The sequence below is a fragment of the Thamnophis sirtalis genome, unplaced genomic scaffold, assembly GCF_051295495.1.
Source record: "Thamnophis sirtalis isolate CommonGarterSnake01/CBP01778 unplaced genomic scaffold, rThaSir2_p1.2 scaffold_6, whole genome shotgun sequence".
Lineage (NCBI taxonomy): Eukaryota > Metazoa > Chordata > Lepidosauria > Squamata > Natricidae > Thamnophis > Thamnophis sirtalis.
This window is the reverse complement of record NW_028261386.1, coordinates 4500902-4516245: the sequence shown is the minus strand read 5'-3', so window position 1 is coordinate 4516245 and position 15344 is coordinate 4500902. Positions and strand designations below refer to the sequence as shown.

Genomic DNA, 15344 nt, shown 5'->3' with positions numbered 1-15344 from the left:
TATTTATTTCTCTGACTTTAAATCAATGCAGAGTAGACCTTTCCATTCTGATGCTGGGCATGGAGTGCAATGAGGGAGATTTGAAGGCAAGGGGAAAAAATGAGTCCTTTTATGAGCCAAGGTGGCGCAGTGGTTAAATGCAGCACTGCAGGCTGACTGCTAGATCAGCAGTTCAGCGGTTCAAATCTCACCGGCTCAGGGTTGACTCATCCTTCCATCCTTCCGAGGTGGGTAAAATGAGGACCCGGATTGTTGTTGGGGGCAATATGCTGACTCTGTAAACCGCTTAGAGAGGGCTGAAAGCCCTATGAAGCGGTATATAAGTCTACTGTTATTGCTATTATTATTATTTATACTCTTAAAACTTTGTGGGAAAGAGATGACAGGGGTATAATTCCATTTACCAGGTGCTTGGGGTTTTAATGTGGAGGTGTTGAAGAACTGTGTACATTTAGTGCCCTACATCTTCTAAATAAAAGATCACAGGGCTGATAGCAGGAGCAGAGCACAGTTTAATAATCTCTAAGCATTAGACCAAGCCTGTATGTTCCTAACTCAAGGAGTTTCCCTTGTTGAATCCTCATAAATTGAAAAATACAGAAGCAGATGTTCCTTCACTATCTTAAAAGTGCTTCTTCAAAGGGCAACTGGACTTTGTTTTTTCCTTGAAGATGTTCCACTACTCATCCAAGAAGCTCCGAACTGGATTAAGGGCCAACCTCCCATAAATTGCTATAATATGAAATGAAGTCCCTGTGCCTCTGGGCATGTTTTATTAAAAATGCTGCCTAGTTTCTCCAAACATTATTGGACTCCAGTACCCATTAGCCGCATCAAGCATGGCCTCGTGATCCTTGATAGTAAAAAGGGTGGCCAACAGCTCCTAGATCAATTGTCCATATCTGGTCTTAATGGAAACCATCCATAAGGCTGTTAGAAAATTCCAGAAGCAAATTTTATTGGGGAGAAGGGAAGGGAGCTATAAAATGAAGCTAGCTTCCTTCCTTCCTTCTTTCCTTCCTTCCTTCCTTCCTTCCTTCCTTCCTTCCTTCCTTCCTTCCTTCCTTTTTTCCTCTCATCTCTCTCTTTTCTGTCCTGCCTTCTTTTTTTCCCTTCCTCTCCTCTCCCTCTTTTCTTTCTTTTCTTACTTCCTTTCTTTCTTTCCCCCCTCCCTCCTTTTTCTTTTCCTTTCCTCACTCCTTCCTTCCTTCCTTTTTCTCTTCCTCTCTTCTCCTCTACTCTCCCTATTTTCCTGCCTTCCTTCCTGCCTTCCTTCCTTCCTTTTTTCTCTTCCTCTCTTTTCCTCTCATCTCCCTCTTTTCCTTCCTTTCCTTTTTCCCTTCCCCTCCTCTCCCTCTTTTCTTTCTTTTTCTTCCTTTCTTCCCTCCCTCCCTCCTTTTTCTTTTCCTTTCCTCGCTCTCTCCTTCCTTCTTTCCTTTCTTCCTCCCTTTCCTCTCCTCTCCTCCCCCCCTTCCCCTTCCGCTGAGCTGCTAGACTACTTGGAAACTAACTAAATGCAAGCACCCAAATGTGCCTGGAAACCGCCTCTTTCAGAGATGGCACATAGCGGTGCCATACGGGTCACAGGAAAAGTGGGCTACATTCAGTCATGCCAACCTTGCCAGGGACAGCGGATCAGCAAAGAGGGAAGACTTGGTTTGATGGGGGTGGGGGGGGGTGTTTAATCTGATTTTTCCTTGAGAGCAGGTTAGAGGAAGTTTGGAACGGAACAGAAAGAAGCAGCTCTTCCATTTGGGGGAGAGGATTTCTTTTCTCTCTTTTTTTGGAAAAAATAAAAAAAGCTGCTGTGATTTCCATCACCAACCAGCAGATTCAGGAGCTGCTGGAAGCAAAAAGGGAGCTGTTATTGCAGGCGCCACTTAGCGAGAGCCTGTAGAGGCCCTCCAGTTTACTGCTGCTGACAAGCAGCGAAAATGGTCTAATATATACTGTCTGCAGCTGCCCTTTAAATTCCGTTTTGGAGTTCAAGACAAATGAGCCCTCCCACCTCCACCCCAGAGCTTCAGGATGCTTCAAGGGAAGCACCGTGGAGAGGCTGCCATATTTACTTGTCTCCGTGTTTTGATAGCGGAGGCAGCAGCCTGGATTCAGGCTGAGTTGTGGGAAGACAGCCGAGGGATGCTGACGAAGAGCCTGGAGGGAAAGATAGAATCCCATAAACCAGGGGTGTCAAACTCAAGGCCCAGGGGCCGGATCCAGCCCACAGGGTGCTCAGATCCGGCCCACAGAGCCACCCTGGAAACAGTGAAGGACTGGCCTGCAGTGCTTCTGCCAGCAAAAACTCCGTGACCCGTCAAAACCGCGGTCCACTAAAGCGCGCCCGATTAAAGCGCGTACCTGACGTCATCAGCAGCGCGACAAATAAAATTAAAAATAAATTAAAATTAAATTAAAATTAAATTAAAGCAAGCCGATTCACATAAAGGTAAGGGTTAGGGTTAGGGTTAGGTTAAGGGTTAGGGTTAGGGTTAGGTTAAGGGTTAGCGTTAGGTTAAGGGTTAGGGTTAGGGTTAGGTTAAGGGTTAGGTTTAGGGTTAGGTTTGGGGGGGTTAGGTTTAGATTTACGCGTTAATTTTAAGTTTACCGCTCACAGCGTGCTGTTTTTGTCGCGCTGTGATTACGTCACATACGCGCTTTCGTCGAGCACGCTTTAGTCTACCGCGGTTTTGTGGTGGAACCAAAAACTCAGGGGTCCCGAGCTCTGTTTTCAGCTGCGACAGCCTCCTGCAACCCTCTGCAAGTGAAAAAGGAGCTTAGGGGTGTCAAACTCAAGACCGACAGGGTGCTGGCCTAGGGGCCAACCTGGAAACAGTGAGGGACTGGCCCGCGGTGCCTCTGCCAACAAAACCGCGTCCCTCCCGAGCTCCATTTTTCACTGGCAGAGAGTTGCGGGAGGCTGTCGCAGCTGAAAATGGAGCTCAGGGCCACTTTTTCGCTGGCAGAGGCACCGTGGACCACACAGCTGCCAACACATGTGATGTTGAGCTATCCACACCCACCCTGATCATGCCCACTCTGCCTCCCCCCCCCCCCGAGGTCAAACGCAACCCTGGTGCAGCCCTCAATGAAATTGAGTTTGACATCCCCGCCATAAACCCCAAACAGGGTTAGGATACAGGTACAGATTAACAGAGTTGGAAGGGACCTTGTAGGTCATCTAGTCCAACCCCTGCCCAACAAACCCTACACCATTTTTGACAGATATCAGTCCAGTCTGTCCCAGTTTGCAGCAGCAATCACATCCAGAAAGCACACACATAGGTAACTGATTCAGCAGGATTCATTAACTTCTCTCTCTGTCTCTCTCTCTCTCTCTCTGTCTCTCTCTGTCTGTCTCTCTGTCTCTCTCAAATATATACATATACATATACATATACATATACATATACATATACATATACATATACATATACATATACATATACATATACATATACATATACATATATATATATATATATATATATATATATATATATATATATATAAACACACAAGGCATATTTACAGTACCCAAAAGCAGGTTTTTCAATGTGGTAGTTGAAAACAAACACACACAGGCAGCATAGAGAACAGTTTCAGTTCAGAGCAGCAGGCTAGTTTTAACCTCAGCACAGACTCAGAGCTACAAAGCTAAGCCATACTCAGGCTCCTAGCTGTCTCCAGCAAATACTGTTTCGGTTTCCATTGGCTGACCTTGTTACTACGCCCTATTACAGTTCATGAATACTACACTGACACAGTCTCTTCTTGAAAGCTTCCAATGATGAAGCTCCCACAACCTGCTTCCCTTGGATAAAGCCAATCTGCTAGGAGGTTACACTGACCCTGCAAAAGCTTTGCCTAGAAATAGGAAGGAGAGAGATCTCAATCATAAGCGTAATTCTGAATGCAGATAATGGTTGAAATAAAATGTGGGTTGAGCATCAGTCGTTCATCATAATCTCTTTTACAGTCAAGGGTTTTGGTGTTGACTTTCCTGGCCCACCATGGCAGCTATGTTCTGAAAGGGGTAACTTCCCCAATATAGGTAGTCCTCAGCTTACGACCACAATTCAACCAAGAGTTTATGTTGCTAGGTGAGAAATTTGGGGCGAGTTTTGCTCCGTTTTATGACTTTTTTTGCCATATTCGTTGAGCAAATCGCTGTAGTTGTTAAGTTAGTCACACGGTTGTTAAGTGAATCTGGCTTCCCCATTGACTTTGCTGATCAGAAGGTTGCCAAAAGGGGATCACGTGACCATGGGACATTGCAACCGTCATAAATACGAGTCAGTGGCCAAGCATCTGAATGTAAATCATGTGACCTTGGCAATGGAACAACGGTGTGGAAATTGCTCATCAGTCACTTTTTTTCAGTGCTGATGTCACGTTGGACGGTCACTGAATGAACTGTTCTAAGTTGAGGTCTATCTGCACAGGTAATCCTCAACTTATGACCACTTGCTTAGTGACCATTCAAAGTTCCTTTGGACCTCAACCTGGATTTCAAGTTCTCTCTCTCTCTCTTCCTCCCTCCCTCTGTCTCTCTCTCTCTGTCTCTCTCTCTCTGTCTTTCTCTCTCTCTCTCTCTCTCTCTCTCTCTCTCTCTCACACACACACACACACACACACACACACACACACACACACACGGAGTAGTCACATGACCACAATTTGGGCACTTGTCAATTGGTTCCAGCTTATGGCCATTTGCAGCATCCTGTGATCATGTAAACACCCCACCCCACCCGCCCCACAATTAACGACGTTATTCTCTTGGAAACTGGCATTTGTTTCTGGTTTCTGTCCAAAAACATGTCCTTTGTGGAGAATGGATTTGCTTAACAACCCCTGCAAAAAAGATTATAAAATGGGGTGCAGTTGCATGATGACCCACTTAACGACCAGCATGACTTAAGACCATAATTCCCGGCTCGATTATGGCCGTAACTGGCCATTTTGTGAGCGTGACCCAACCCTTGCTCTCCAAATTCCAGTTATGTTCCTGCCAACCTCTCTCCCCCCACCAAAAAATCAAAAACAAAACCCAAATTCTTCTATTTTAGCTAAAGGGGACCTGCTAACACCCCCGGGCAAGTTTCAGCGGCCATTTTAGGGAGGAACAACGCAACGGTGCCACCTAAACCAGGACATTTTCTGGCCTTGTTTTTGTTTTGGGAGAGCGTGCGGTTGTGGGTTTCTCTTTCCCCTTTTTTCTTTGTTCTTGTTTTATTTTTATTCCCCCCCCCTCCACTTTCTTTCCCCTGTCGTTGATAAAATCTAAATGAAACAGGTATATAATGCCCGCTGCCTGTTCGAAAGACTCGAGCCATAAAAATAACAAATGGCGTGTATTTGCTCGAATGTCAAAGTTATGAGTTTATTTTGTAATGATGTGCTCCTGCTTTCATGAGGTAAACTGGCCGTGGCAGAGGTGTTATTAGTAATATGGACCCAGCAGAGCAGAAACCCGAGTGACCGAGAGATCAGTGTATCAGTCAGGGAGAGGGCAAATGGGAAGAGACAGCGGGGGAATGAGAAACACGGCGCTCGGCGCCTGGCGCGCGGCGGAGATTAGGAGACAGGCCCTGCGCACGGGAGGCTGGCGGTCAGGGGCGCCTGCTTGGAAGCGCCTTCCGAGGAAACTCTAGGGGGGTTGTGCGGGTTTGTCTGGTGTGATATTTCCCCTGCTTCCCCTCCCCGTTTTTTTTCTTCTGGAGCCAGGTGGGCAAAGGTGGATTTCAGCCAGGTATCCTCCGATGGCTGTTTGCTCCAGAAGAATAGATGTGATGCTCTCACTTGTTCTTGGCTGTACACCAAGGAGGATTTTGCTGTTTTTTTTTAAAACAATTGTGTTAATGCAAAGTTAGGAATGTCAAGGTCCCTTCCCTTTCTCTTCCCCCTCCTCTTATTTCACTATCCTTCCCTTCTCTTCTTCCCCTTTCCTCCCTTCCCCTCTCCTCTCCTCCTCTTTCCTTTCCCCTCCTCTTCTACTTCCTTCCCTTCTTCCAAATTCCTTCCTTTCCCTTTTTTCACTTTCCTTCCTTTCCCTTCTTCCACTTTCCTCCCTTCCCCTCTCCTCTCCTTCCCCGTCCTCTTCTTCCACTTTTCTTTCTTTCCTTTCCTTTCCCTTCTTCCGCTTTCCTCCCCTCTCCTTCCCCCCTCCTCTTTTTCCACTTTTCTTTCCTTCCCTTCCCTTCTCTTCTTCCATTTTCCTTCCCTTCCCTCTCCTCTTCTTCCACTTTTCTTTCCTTCCGTTCTTCCCTTCGCTTTTCTTTCTTTCCTTTCCCTTCTTCCCTTCCCTTCTTCCGCTTTCCTCTCCTCTCCTTCCCCCTCCTCTTTTTCCACTTTTCTTTCCTTCCCTTCCCTTCTCTTCTTCCATTTTCCTTCCCTTCCCTCTCCTCTTCTTCCACTTTTCTTTCCTTCCGTTCTTCCCTTCGCTTCTCTTCTTCCATTTTCCTTCCCTTCCCCTCTCCTCTCCTCTTTCCTTTCCCCTCCTCTTCTACTTCCTTTCCTTCCCTTCTTCCAGATTCCTTCCTTTCCCTTTTTTCACTTTCCTTCCTTTCCCTTCTTCCACTTCCTTTCCCTTCTTCCACTTTTCTCCCTTCCCCTCCCCTCTCCTCTCCTTCCCCGTCCTCTTCTCCCACTCTTCTTCCCTTCCCTTCTTCCACTTTCTTCCCCTCTCCTTCCCTCTCCTCTTTTTCCACTTTTCTTCCCTTCCCTCTCTCTTCTTCCCCTTTTCTTTCCTTCCGTTCTTCCGTTCCCTTCTCTTCTTCCACTCCCCTCCCTTCTCCTTCCTCCTCTTTCCACTTTTCTTTCTTTCCCTTCCTTTCTTCCACTTCCCCTTCTTTCTCTCCTCCTCTCTCCTTCCTTCCCCCTCCTCCTTTTCCACTTTTTTCTTTCCCTTCTTCCACTTTGCTTTCCTTCCTTTCCCTTCTTCCACTTCCCTTTTCTTCCACTTTCCTCTCTACCCCTCCCCTCCCCTTTCTGCATTTCCCATCCTTTTTCCTTTCCCTTTTCATGGACTGGACAAACGAACACTGTCACACGCTACAAGAATTCCACTGCATACAGTTGTCTGTTTTTTCTTCCTGTATATATTTATTTTTCTAATGCATGCTGTATTAGCCACTTTGTTGGCTTTCTATAGATAGAAAGAACAAGCTCATTTGGTGCTTTAAAAAAAAACACTGGTAACCTTCTTTTTCTTGCCCCTTTCTTTGCACAGGTGCTTGGAAGAGAGGTGTACACTTCTAATAACCAGCTGGGTGGCATCCAGATCATGCATAACAACGGAGTGACCCACAGCACTGTGTGTGATGACTTTGAAGGCGTCTACACCATTCTGCAGTGGCTCTCATACATGCCAAAGGTACACGTTCCTCCCCTTGTTTGTTTCCTTATTTAAACAATTTATACATCGCATAGCCATGAACGTCGGCCAACAGTCAGAAGACATGATGAAAAATCCCTTAAATCTCACAAAGTATGGACAGGTTCAACCATAGTTTCAACTGAAAACTGTAGGCCTTTTAGACCAACCCAAATCCAAAAATGCCGGAGAATTCACAATTTATTCCTTACAGTTCAAAGCATTGCCACACACACCAAAAAAGCTGGTATTCAGATATATAAGTAATCCTCAACTTACAATCACAATTGAGCCCCAAATTGCTGTTGCTGAGTGAGACAGTTGTCAAGTGAGTTTCGCCCCATTTTATGACCTTTCTTAGGGACACGGGCGGCTTAGTGGCTAAGATGCTGACCTTGTCGATCAAAAGGTTGGTAGTTTGGTGGTTCAAATTCCTAGCGCCGCTTAACAGAGTGAGCTCCTGTTCCTTGTCCCAGCTTCTGCCATCCTAGCAGTTTGAAAGCAGGTAAAAATGCAAGTAGAAAAATAGGAACCAACCTTAGTGGGAAGGGATCAGCATTGCGTGCGCCTTCGGCGTTTAGTAATGCTGGCCACATGACCATGGAGACGTCTTTGGACAGCGCTGGCTCTTCGGCTTCGAAATGGAGATGAGCACCGCCCCTAAAGTTGGGAACAACTAGCCCATATGTGGGAGGGGAACCTTTATCTTTACCTATATGACCTTTCTTGGCATAGTGGTTAAGTGAATCACAGCCTTTGTTAAATTAGTACCACGGCTGTTAAGTGAATCTGGATTCCCCAATTGATTTTGCTGTCAGAAGGTCACAAAAGGTGATCAATTCACCCCTGGGACACTGCAACTGTCATAAATACAGGTAGTCCTTGTCTTACGACCCCAATTGAATCCAACATTTCTGTTAAATGAGATATTTGTTAAGTAAGTTTTGCCTCATTTTGCGACCATTCTTGGCATAGCTGTTAAGTGAATCACTGCGGCTGATAAGTTAGTAATCCATTTCTTATGTGAATCTGGTCACAAGTCCACTTTTTTCAATGGTGTTGTAACTTTGAACGGTCACTAAATGAACCGTTGCAAATCAAGGACTACCTGTATATGCCAGTTGCCAAGTGTCCGAATTTTGATCATGCGACCATGGGAATGCCGCACTGGTCTTAAGTGTGCAAAACGGTTATAAGTCCCTTTTTTTGAGTACCGTTGGATCTTTGGTCTCTAAATGAATGATTGTAAGTTGAGGACTGCTTGCGTTACCGTCAGGATCTTATTTTCTTTTGACACCCGAATAAGCGCTTGGCCTTATTTTCAGGAGGTCTTATTATTTTTGAGGTGCAGGAGACCCCTTAACCTCAGTCCATGGCCCGTGGATCAGCTGATCCAGAGAGGGCCAGAAGTTCTGTCTCTGTTTCTTCCACACTCTTGCCAGCTCTAACATCGCTAGGCCTGCTGCTCTTTGTGCGGCCGCCACTAAGAGAAGGGGCGCATTAGCTAGGGTTTGCGGTAATGGCCTCCGCAAGGCCGTTCCGTGTGGATGGCCAGTGCATGTGGGACGCATAGGGCAGTGTTTTTCAACCTTTTTTGTGCAAAGGCACACTTTTTTCATGAAAAAAATCACGAGGCACACCACCATTAGAAAATGTTAAAAAAAATTAACTCTGTGCCTATATTGACTATATATAAAGTGTTTTTCCCACGGCACACCTTATACTATGTCACGGCACACTAGTGTGCCGCGGCACAGTGGTTGAAAAACACTGGCATAGGGCATGTTCCCCCTCTTCCCCCCCCCCCTGGAAATGGTGGGGACCGGCTGCGCAAGCGTTTAAATATTTTCGGGGAGTTCTTATTTTCAGGAGAGGGCTTATTTTAGCGCATGCTCTCAAAGGCCAAATTGGGCTTATTATCCAGGGAGGTCTTATTTTCAGGGAAACAGGGTAATAATATCCCCAAAGAGGGATTTTTTTCTCCAAACAGATAACAAGACAGAGGCTTTCTAACTGACGTGGCTTTCTCCGGGAAGGAAGGACATGCTGAAAATTAGAACCGTAAGAATGCGTAATAACTTGGCTTTCTGGCTTGTTTCTTTCGTACTAGAGTGTGTTCAGTCCAGTCCCGATGCTCACTGTGAAGGACCCGATAGACAGAACAATCGAATTCCTCCCCACCAAGGCCCCCTACGATCCTCGCTGGATGCTTGCTGGACGACCTCACCCAAGTATGTGGACTTCAGAAGGTGGATTCAATCCGGACGAAGTGTGGGAGGGGGCTCGTTATGTTTGATATCACTCCCATTATTTATCCTTTTTCATATTTGATAAAGCTGCTCATCTCATAATCAAGTAATTCTGGGCCTAGTTAATAAACAAGGCTGTCAACGTTCCGACTGATGAACCCAACCAAAGCGGGCACCGTCGAGACGATCCAATCTCTTAATGCGAAACTTTGTTGAGTGCACATTGGCACTGATGAGGGCAAAACCAGATCTAACTAATTCCCGTGCAAACCCACATAATTAAAGTATAGGATTCTCCCTCCCACTATTAGTGCAGGTCACATTGTCCAATTGAATGTCATTTAATTGGACTTGACTTCAATGCAGCTAGACAGCACCTGAATGCTAGTTGTTGAAGTAACTGAATGGTCCTTTCTGTAAAATGGGCTGCTTTCACCATTTTGGAAGCGATTTGAGCTTGAAGCAGTATTAAGTAATGTTGGAATAAGCTTGGAGTCCCGTTGATCCCCTTTTGCAACCTTCTGATTTTAAAAAAAAGTCAATGAGGAAGCCAGATTCACTTAACAACCATGTTACCAACTTAACAACTGCAGTGATTCACTTAACAACTGTGGCAAGAAAAGTCGTAAAACGGGGCAAATCTAACTTAACAACTGTTTCATTTAGCGAAAGAAATTTTGGGGTTGTTGTGGTCGTAAGTGAAGGATTACCGGTATTTTGTATTTTGCAAATTTTCAAATTTCTGCAAGAAATCAAAATGTGAACGAGGGAATTCCAAGCCTTCTTTTGAGAGCCGAGGTGGCGCAGTGGTTAGAGTGCAGCACTGCAGGCTACTTCAGTTGACTGCAGTTCTGCAGTTCGGATGTTCAAATCTCACCGGCTCAGGGTTGACTCAGCCTTCCATCCTTCCGAGGTGGGTAAAATGAGGACCCGGATTGTTGTTGGGGGCAATATGCTGACTCTGTAAACCGCTTAGAGAGGGCTGAAAGCCCTATGAAGCGGTATATAAGTCTAACTGCTATTGCTATTTTCAAAATCTGCTTGTCCAGGCTTGTTCTGAAAAAAAAATGCACTAACAGACGTTCAGGTAAAGGGGGCAGCCTTCCAATGACTCTCCTAAATGCACAGATGTGCTCTTAGATGGGGCGGCCCCTGCTGTAGGTCGCTGAGCTCATCTTCTGCATAAAGGTCCTCCCCCACCTCCTCAAATCTGGCCTCTAGCAGTCGTAGGAAGTCATCTACGCCTTTCAGTTGGCGGGCTCTCCTCTTGTGGAGGGCTGCTAGCCATTCCCTTGCTTCTCCCTCTAGTCCCTCTGTGATAGTATTCACTGTGGCTCTGGGGGATGAGTAGAGGTGTCCATAGCATTCTAGGTGGATCTCAACCGTGACCCGTCAAATGCGCGCCCGTCAAAAGCGCGCCAACAAAACCGTGGTGAGAAAACAGCGAGGTCGAAAGCGCTCCCACAAAAGAGTGCCGACAAAACCGCGCGCCACAAAAGCGTGATTAGGGTTAAGGTAAGGGTTAGGGTTAGGGTTAGGGTCATTACGTTGTTTTCGCATTGTTTGTTGATGGCGCGCTTTTGTCGGCGCGCATTTTTCGGCGCGCTTCTGTGTCTGCAATTTTGACCTCGCTGTTTTCTCGCCGCGGTTTTGTCGGCGCACTTTTGTCGGGCGCGCATTTGTCGGTGAAACGATCTCAACTAAGTCAAGGAAAAGGGCTAACTGCTCTTGGAGTCCCTATCAAACTTTCCCCTGAACCGGGGCGGTTCGATCAGCACTGCTCCTCCTCTGTATGCTTGTGCTTGAAAAATTAGGGCATTTTTAGGAAACCTTACAACTTCTAGTTCCTACTTAGAATGAAGCTGTTGACAATGGTAGTTTTTTTTTCCCCCTGGCAATTTGGGGTCTAATGCTCTTCCCCTTCCCTGCTTCTCCCCTCCTCAAATCATCTTGCTGGCAATTCATCTGCCTTGTCTTGAGTCTGCATGCCCCAAACAGGAGTGACTTTGGTTTCTAATTTAGTAGAGGCGTTGAGGGAAGCAGATGATTTTCCCCGATAAGTTAAGGGAGAGATCTCTTAGGTGAAAAGTTAAAGCCGTTTATTAGGAGAGATAGCGCCGCGATATTCTTCAAACTGACGCTCAACACGAGGTCCCGGAATCGAAACGATCAGCTCTCTGGACTCTCCGATGAAGAGATAATTTTAAAATAGATGGCCACGTTTTGCAGCGGGTGGGTGGGTGGGCGGGTGGGGGAAAACGGGTATATTAGAACACAGTAATTTCAAGTTTAGGCTTGATAAAACACTTTCCATTCTGTCGGAGTCAGCAAAGGTTGGCGTCCCTACATCTCCACTTTTAATTGGTTTTGCACTCGGCTTTGGGGAGAAGAGAGGACTTTTTCACAATTATTGCAAAACAGAAAGGGGCAGAAACACTGAGCTCCCCTTTCCTCCTTCTTTGATTTTTGTTTTTGGAGTGTTTTTGGAGACAATGTTTGTGCAATGGAGGAATCAGAGAAAGCCAATTCAGGGTAGCGGCAAGAGAGAAAGTTGACATTAACGCTTAGAGCCAGTTGGATCTTGATGTTGTGTTTTTCAACATTAACTTGATTAGAACTCAGGTTTTCCTATTCCTACTCCAGCCTCTTTATCTACTGCTAGCCCATAGGCCAGCATTGCCCAAGTATTTATTTATAGGGGGAAAATGTCCAGACCAAACATAATTTCTAATGTTGGATTTTCCCCCTTACCAAAGGGGAACACCCCCCCGCCGCCTGTGGAGTACTGTGAAGCCATTACCATGGCAACTCCACTGCGCAGCACAGTCGAAGCCATTTAAAGGCACAACAGGCTGCATCTTAACAGAACACAAACCCCGAGGAGTGTTAGGGGTATCTTATCCCCACAGTATTTTTCTCCAGAGAGTAAGTCATGTGTGTACCAAGTTTGATGGAAATTGCTCAAGATGTTCCAGAGTTAACGCTGGAACACACAGACACAGAGCCATTAAAAAAAAAAAAAATAGACAGGTGTTTTTCAAACTTGGCAACTTTAAGATGTGACCGAGAGGGGGGAGGAAGCTCATGGATTTGTATTTGATTTCTGTTGGTTTCTGTTCTGATGTTGGGACTCTAGAAAGGGTGCAGAGAAGAGCAACGAAGACAATTATAGCAATAGCAATAGCAATAGCAGTAGACTTATATACCGCTTCATAGGCCTTTCAGGCCTCTCTAAGCGGTTTACAGAGAGTCAGCATATTGCCCCCAACAATCTGGGTCCTCATTTTACCCACCTCGGAAGGATGGAAGGCTGAGTCAACCCTGAGCCGGTGAGATTTGAACCGCTGACCTGCTGATCTAGCAGTAGCCTGCAGTGCTGCATTTAACCACTGCGCCACCTTGGACCGGAGGCTAAAACATACAAAGAATAGTTGCAGGAATTGGTTACGTCTAGTTTTAATTTTAAATAAGGTCTAAGGGTGACATGATAGCAGTTTTCCAATATTTGAGGGTCTGACACAGAGAATTCGGGGTCAACCTATTCTCCAAACCACCTGAAGGCAGGACAAAAAGCAATGCATGGAAACCAATCAACCAACCTAGAATTTCCTGACAGAACAAATAATCTGTGGGGCGACTTGCCTCCAGAAGTTGTGGGTGCTCCAACACTGGAGGTTTTCAAGAAGAGACTGGACAACCATTTGTCTGAAGTGGTGTAGGGTTTCCTCCCTGAGCAGCGGGTTGGCCTAGAAGACCTCCAAGGTCCCTTCCATCTCTGTTATTCTGTTATTCCTTGTTGGGTCACATTTTTAAGTTCTCACAAACTCCAGAGTGACACTTTCTCCCCAACACAAGGGCTGGGACAACATCTGGAAGGCTTGGGCAGCTGTGACATCCTAGAGGCCTTTGAGGGTCCTTGCTTTGGATTTTCCTCATTTGGTAGTAACCCACTATTTTGAACGTTGTTGGCAGCTGGATTAATGGCAACATCACTTTGCCTCTAAGACACGGGTGTCAAACTCACGGCGTCACCTTGCCGTCACGTGACGTTTCGCAACATTTTTCCCGTTCACAGAGCTGGGGTGGGCTTGGCTTGTGCGTACACATCTGGCCCACAGGCCGCCCGTTAGACACCCCTGCTTTAGGATTTTAACAGTTGCCCAAAACATTTCAGATGTTGACCCAGCCCCTTGTCGTGGAAAGAGTTCCCAAGACGAATCCGAGACCTTCAAGCAGTGTTTCTCGACCTCAGCAAATTTAAAGAAGTGTGGACTTCCAATTCCCACAATTCCCCAGCCAGCATGTTGGGGACTTCTGGGAGTTGAAGTCCAAACACTTGGAAGTTGCCAAGGTCGAGGAACGCGTCCCTTTTAAGCCTATATGCCAGTCTGCTGTGGCGTGGATCATCACTCAAATAATCTGCCACCCCACCACTGTCAATTATCGGTGTCTTCGTTGCTAGCATTGCCCATTTGGGTGGAAGAAGCCTAATAACTTATCTTTAGAAAAAGATAACACGTAATTTAGAAAACCGAAGAGGCTTGAAAAACAACAGCTTTAATGCCTTAGATTTCTTTTGAAAAATGCTTGCTGTATCTTGAAAGGAAGGGGAGGGGGGAGAGAAACACCCTGTAGAGTTATTTATTTCAACCAACACAAATTCCCTCATCTACCCGCATGTCCCATCGTTTAACTATAACTGATGCTGTCTGCTGATAAATGGCCCTCTTTTTATGCAGAGGAGCAAATTAAAGAGACAACCATTGGTGAGGGCAGGCAGACGGGTTTTGTCATTATAATATGTCTCTCCTGGTGCTATTTGTTAAAAATGGGACATTCGTTTTTGAAAGGCGATCTGGGGCAAAATGTACGCTGATATCCCACCTGTCGGTGGCAGGGTGGATTTTTGATTTTTGGATTTTGAAGTTTATTTGTATGCCGCCCTTTTCCCTGGGGGGACTCAGGGCGGCTCACAACCAAAAGGGGAGGGGGGAGACAAACTTTTAACATATAAGACAATACATAATTAAAAAACACAACATTCATACCATTCGGGCGGGTTACAGTCTTAGCCCCAGGCCTGACGGGATAGCCAGATTCTGAGGGCTGTGCGGAAGGTCTGGAGGGGGGTGAGGGTACGAATCTCCACGGGGAGATCGTTCCATAGGGTCGGAGCTACCACCGAGAAGGCTCTCCTCCGCGTAGTTGCCAGTCGGCATTGACCGGCAGATGGAACTCTGAGGAGGCCTAATCGATGAGATCTAATAGGTCGCGTGGAGGTAATTTGGATGAAAGTCCAAAATTGGTGCGGGGTGTTTGCGAGAGTGGAGTGTCTCAGCTTCTGAGAATAAGCACAAGTACAGCTGATAAGAGAGGCTAGATAAAGATTCTTTTGAACAATAACAGAATAACAAGAGTTGGAAGGGACCTTGTAGGCCATTTAGTCCACCCCCCCATTGGTTTGATGGCAAACCTATGGCACACGTGCCACAGGGGACACAGCTCTCTTTGTGGGCACATGAGCCATCGCCCCAGCTCAGCTCCACCGCACTCGCTCCGGTGCCTCCTGCCAGCCAGCTGATTTTTGCATCTCTGCCGCACATGTGTGGGTGATGGGGTGCATGCAAGAGACACGCACGCATGTGGGGTGTGTGCGCATGCACAGGGGGGGAGCACAGGGGGGTGTGGTGCGTCCCCCCGTGTCCCCTTTTCCATCTTAG

The 15344-nt window shown here is 46.3% G+C and overlaps 1 protein-coding gene across 6 annotated transcripts in view; it reads left to right on the top strand.

The window, feature by feature from the left end:
- The window catches only part of ACACA (acetyl-CoA carboxylase alpha), a 305545-nt gene that overhangs the window by 237894 nt on the left and 52307 nt on the right, over window positions 1-15344 (top strand). For all 6 annotated transcript variants that reach the window (XM_087717132.1, XM_087717127.1, XM_087717128.1 and 3 more), the window contains 2 exons: window positions 7232-7375; window positions 9486-9606. In XM_087717132.1, the coding sequence (XP_087573258.1) occupies window positions 7232-7375; window positions 9486-9606 (265 nt within the window). The remainder of the gene's footprint in view (window positions 1-7231; window positions 7376-9485; window positions 9607-15344) is intronic.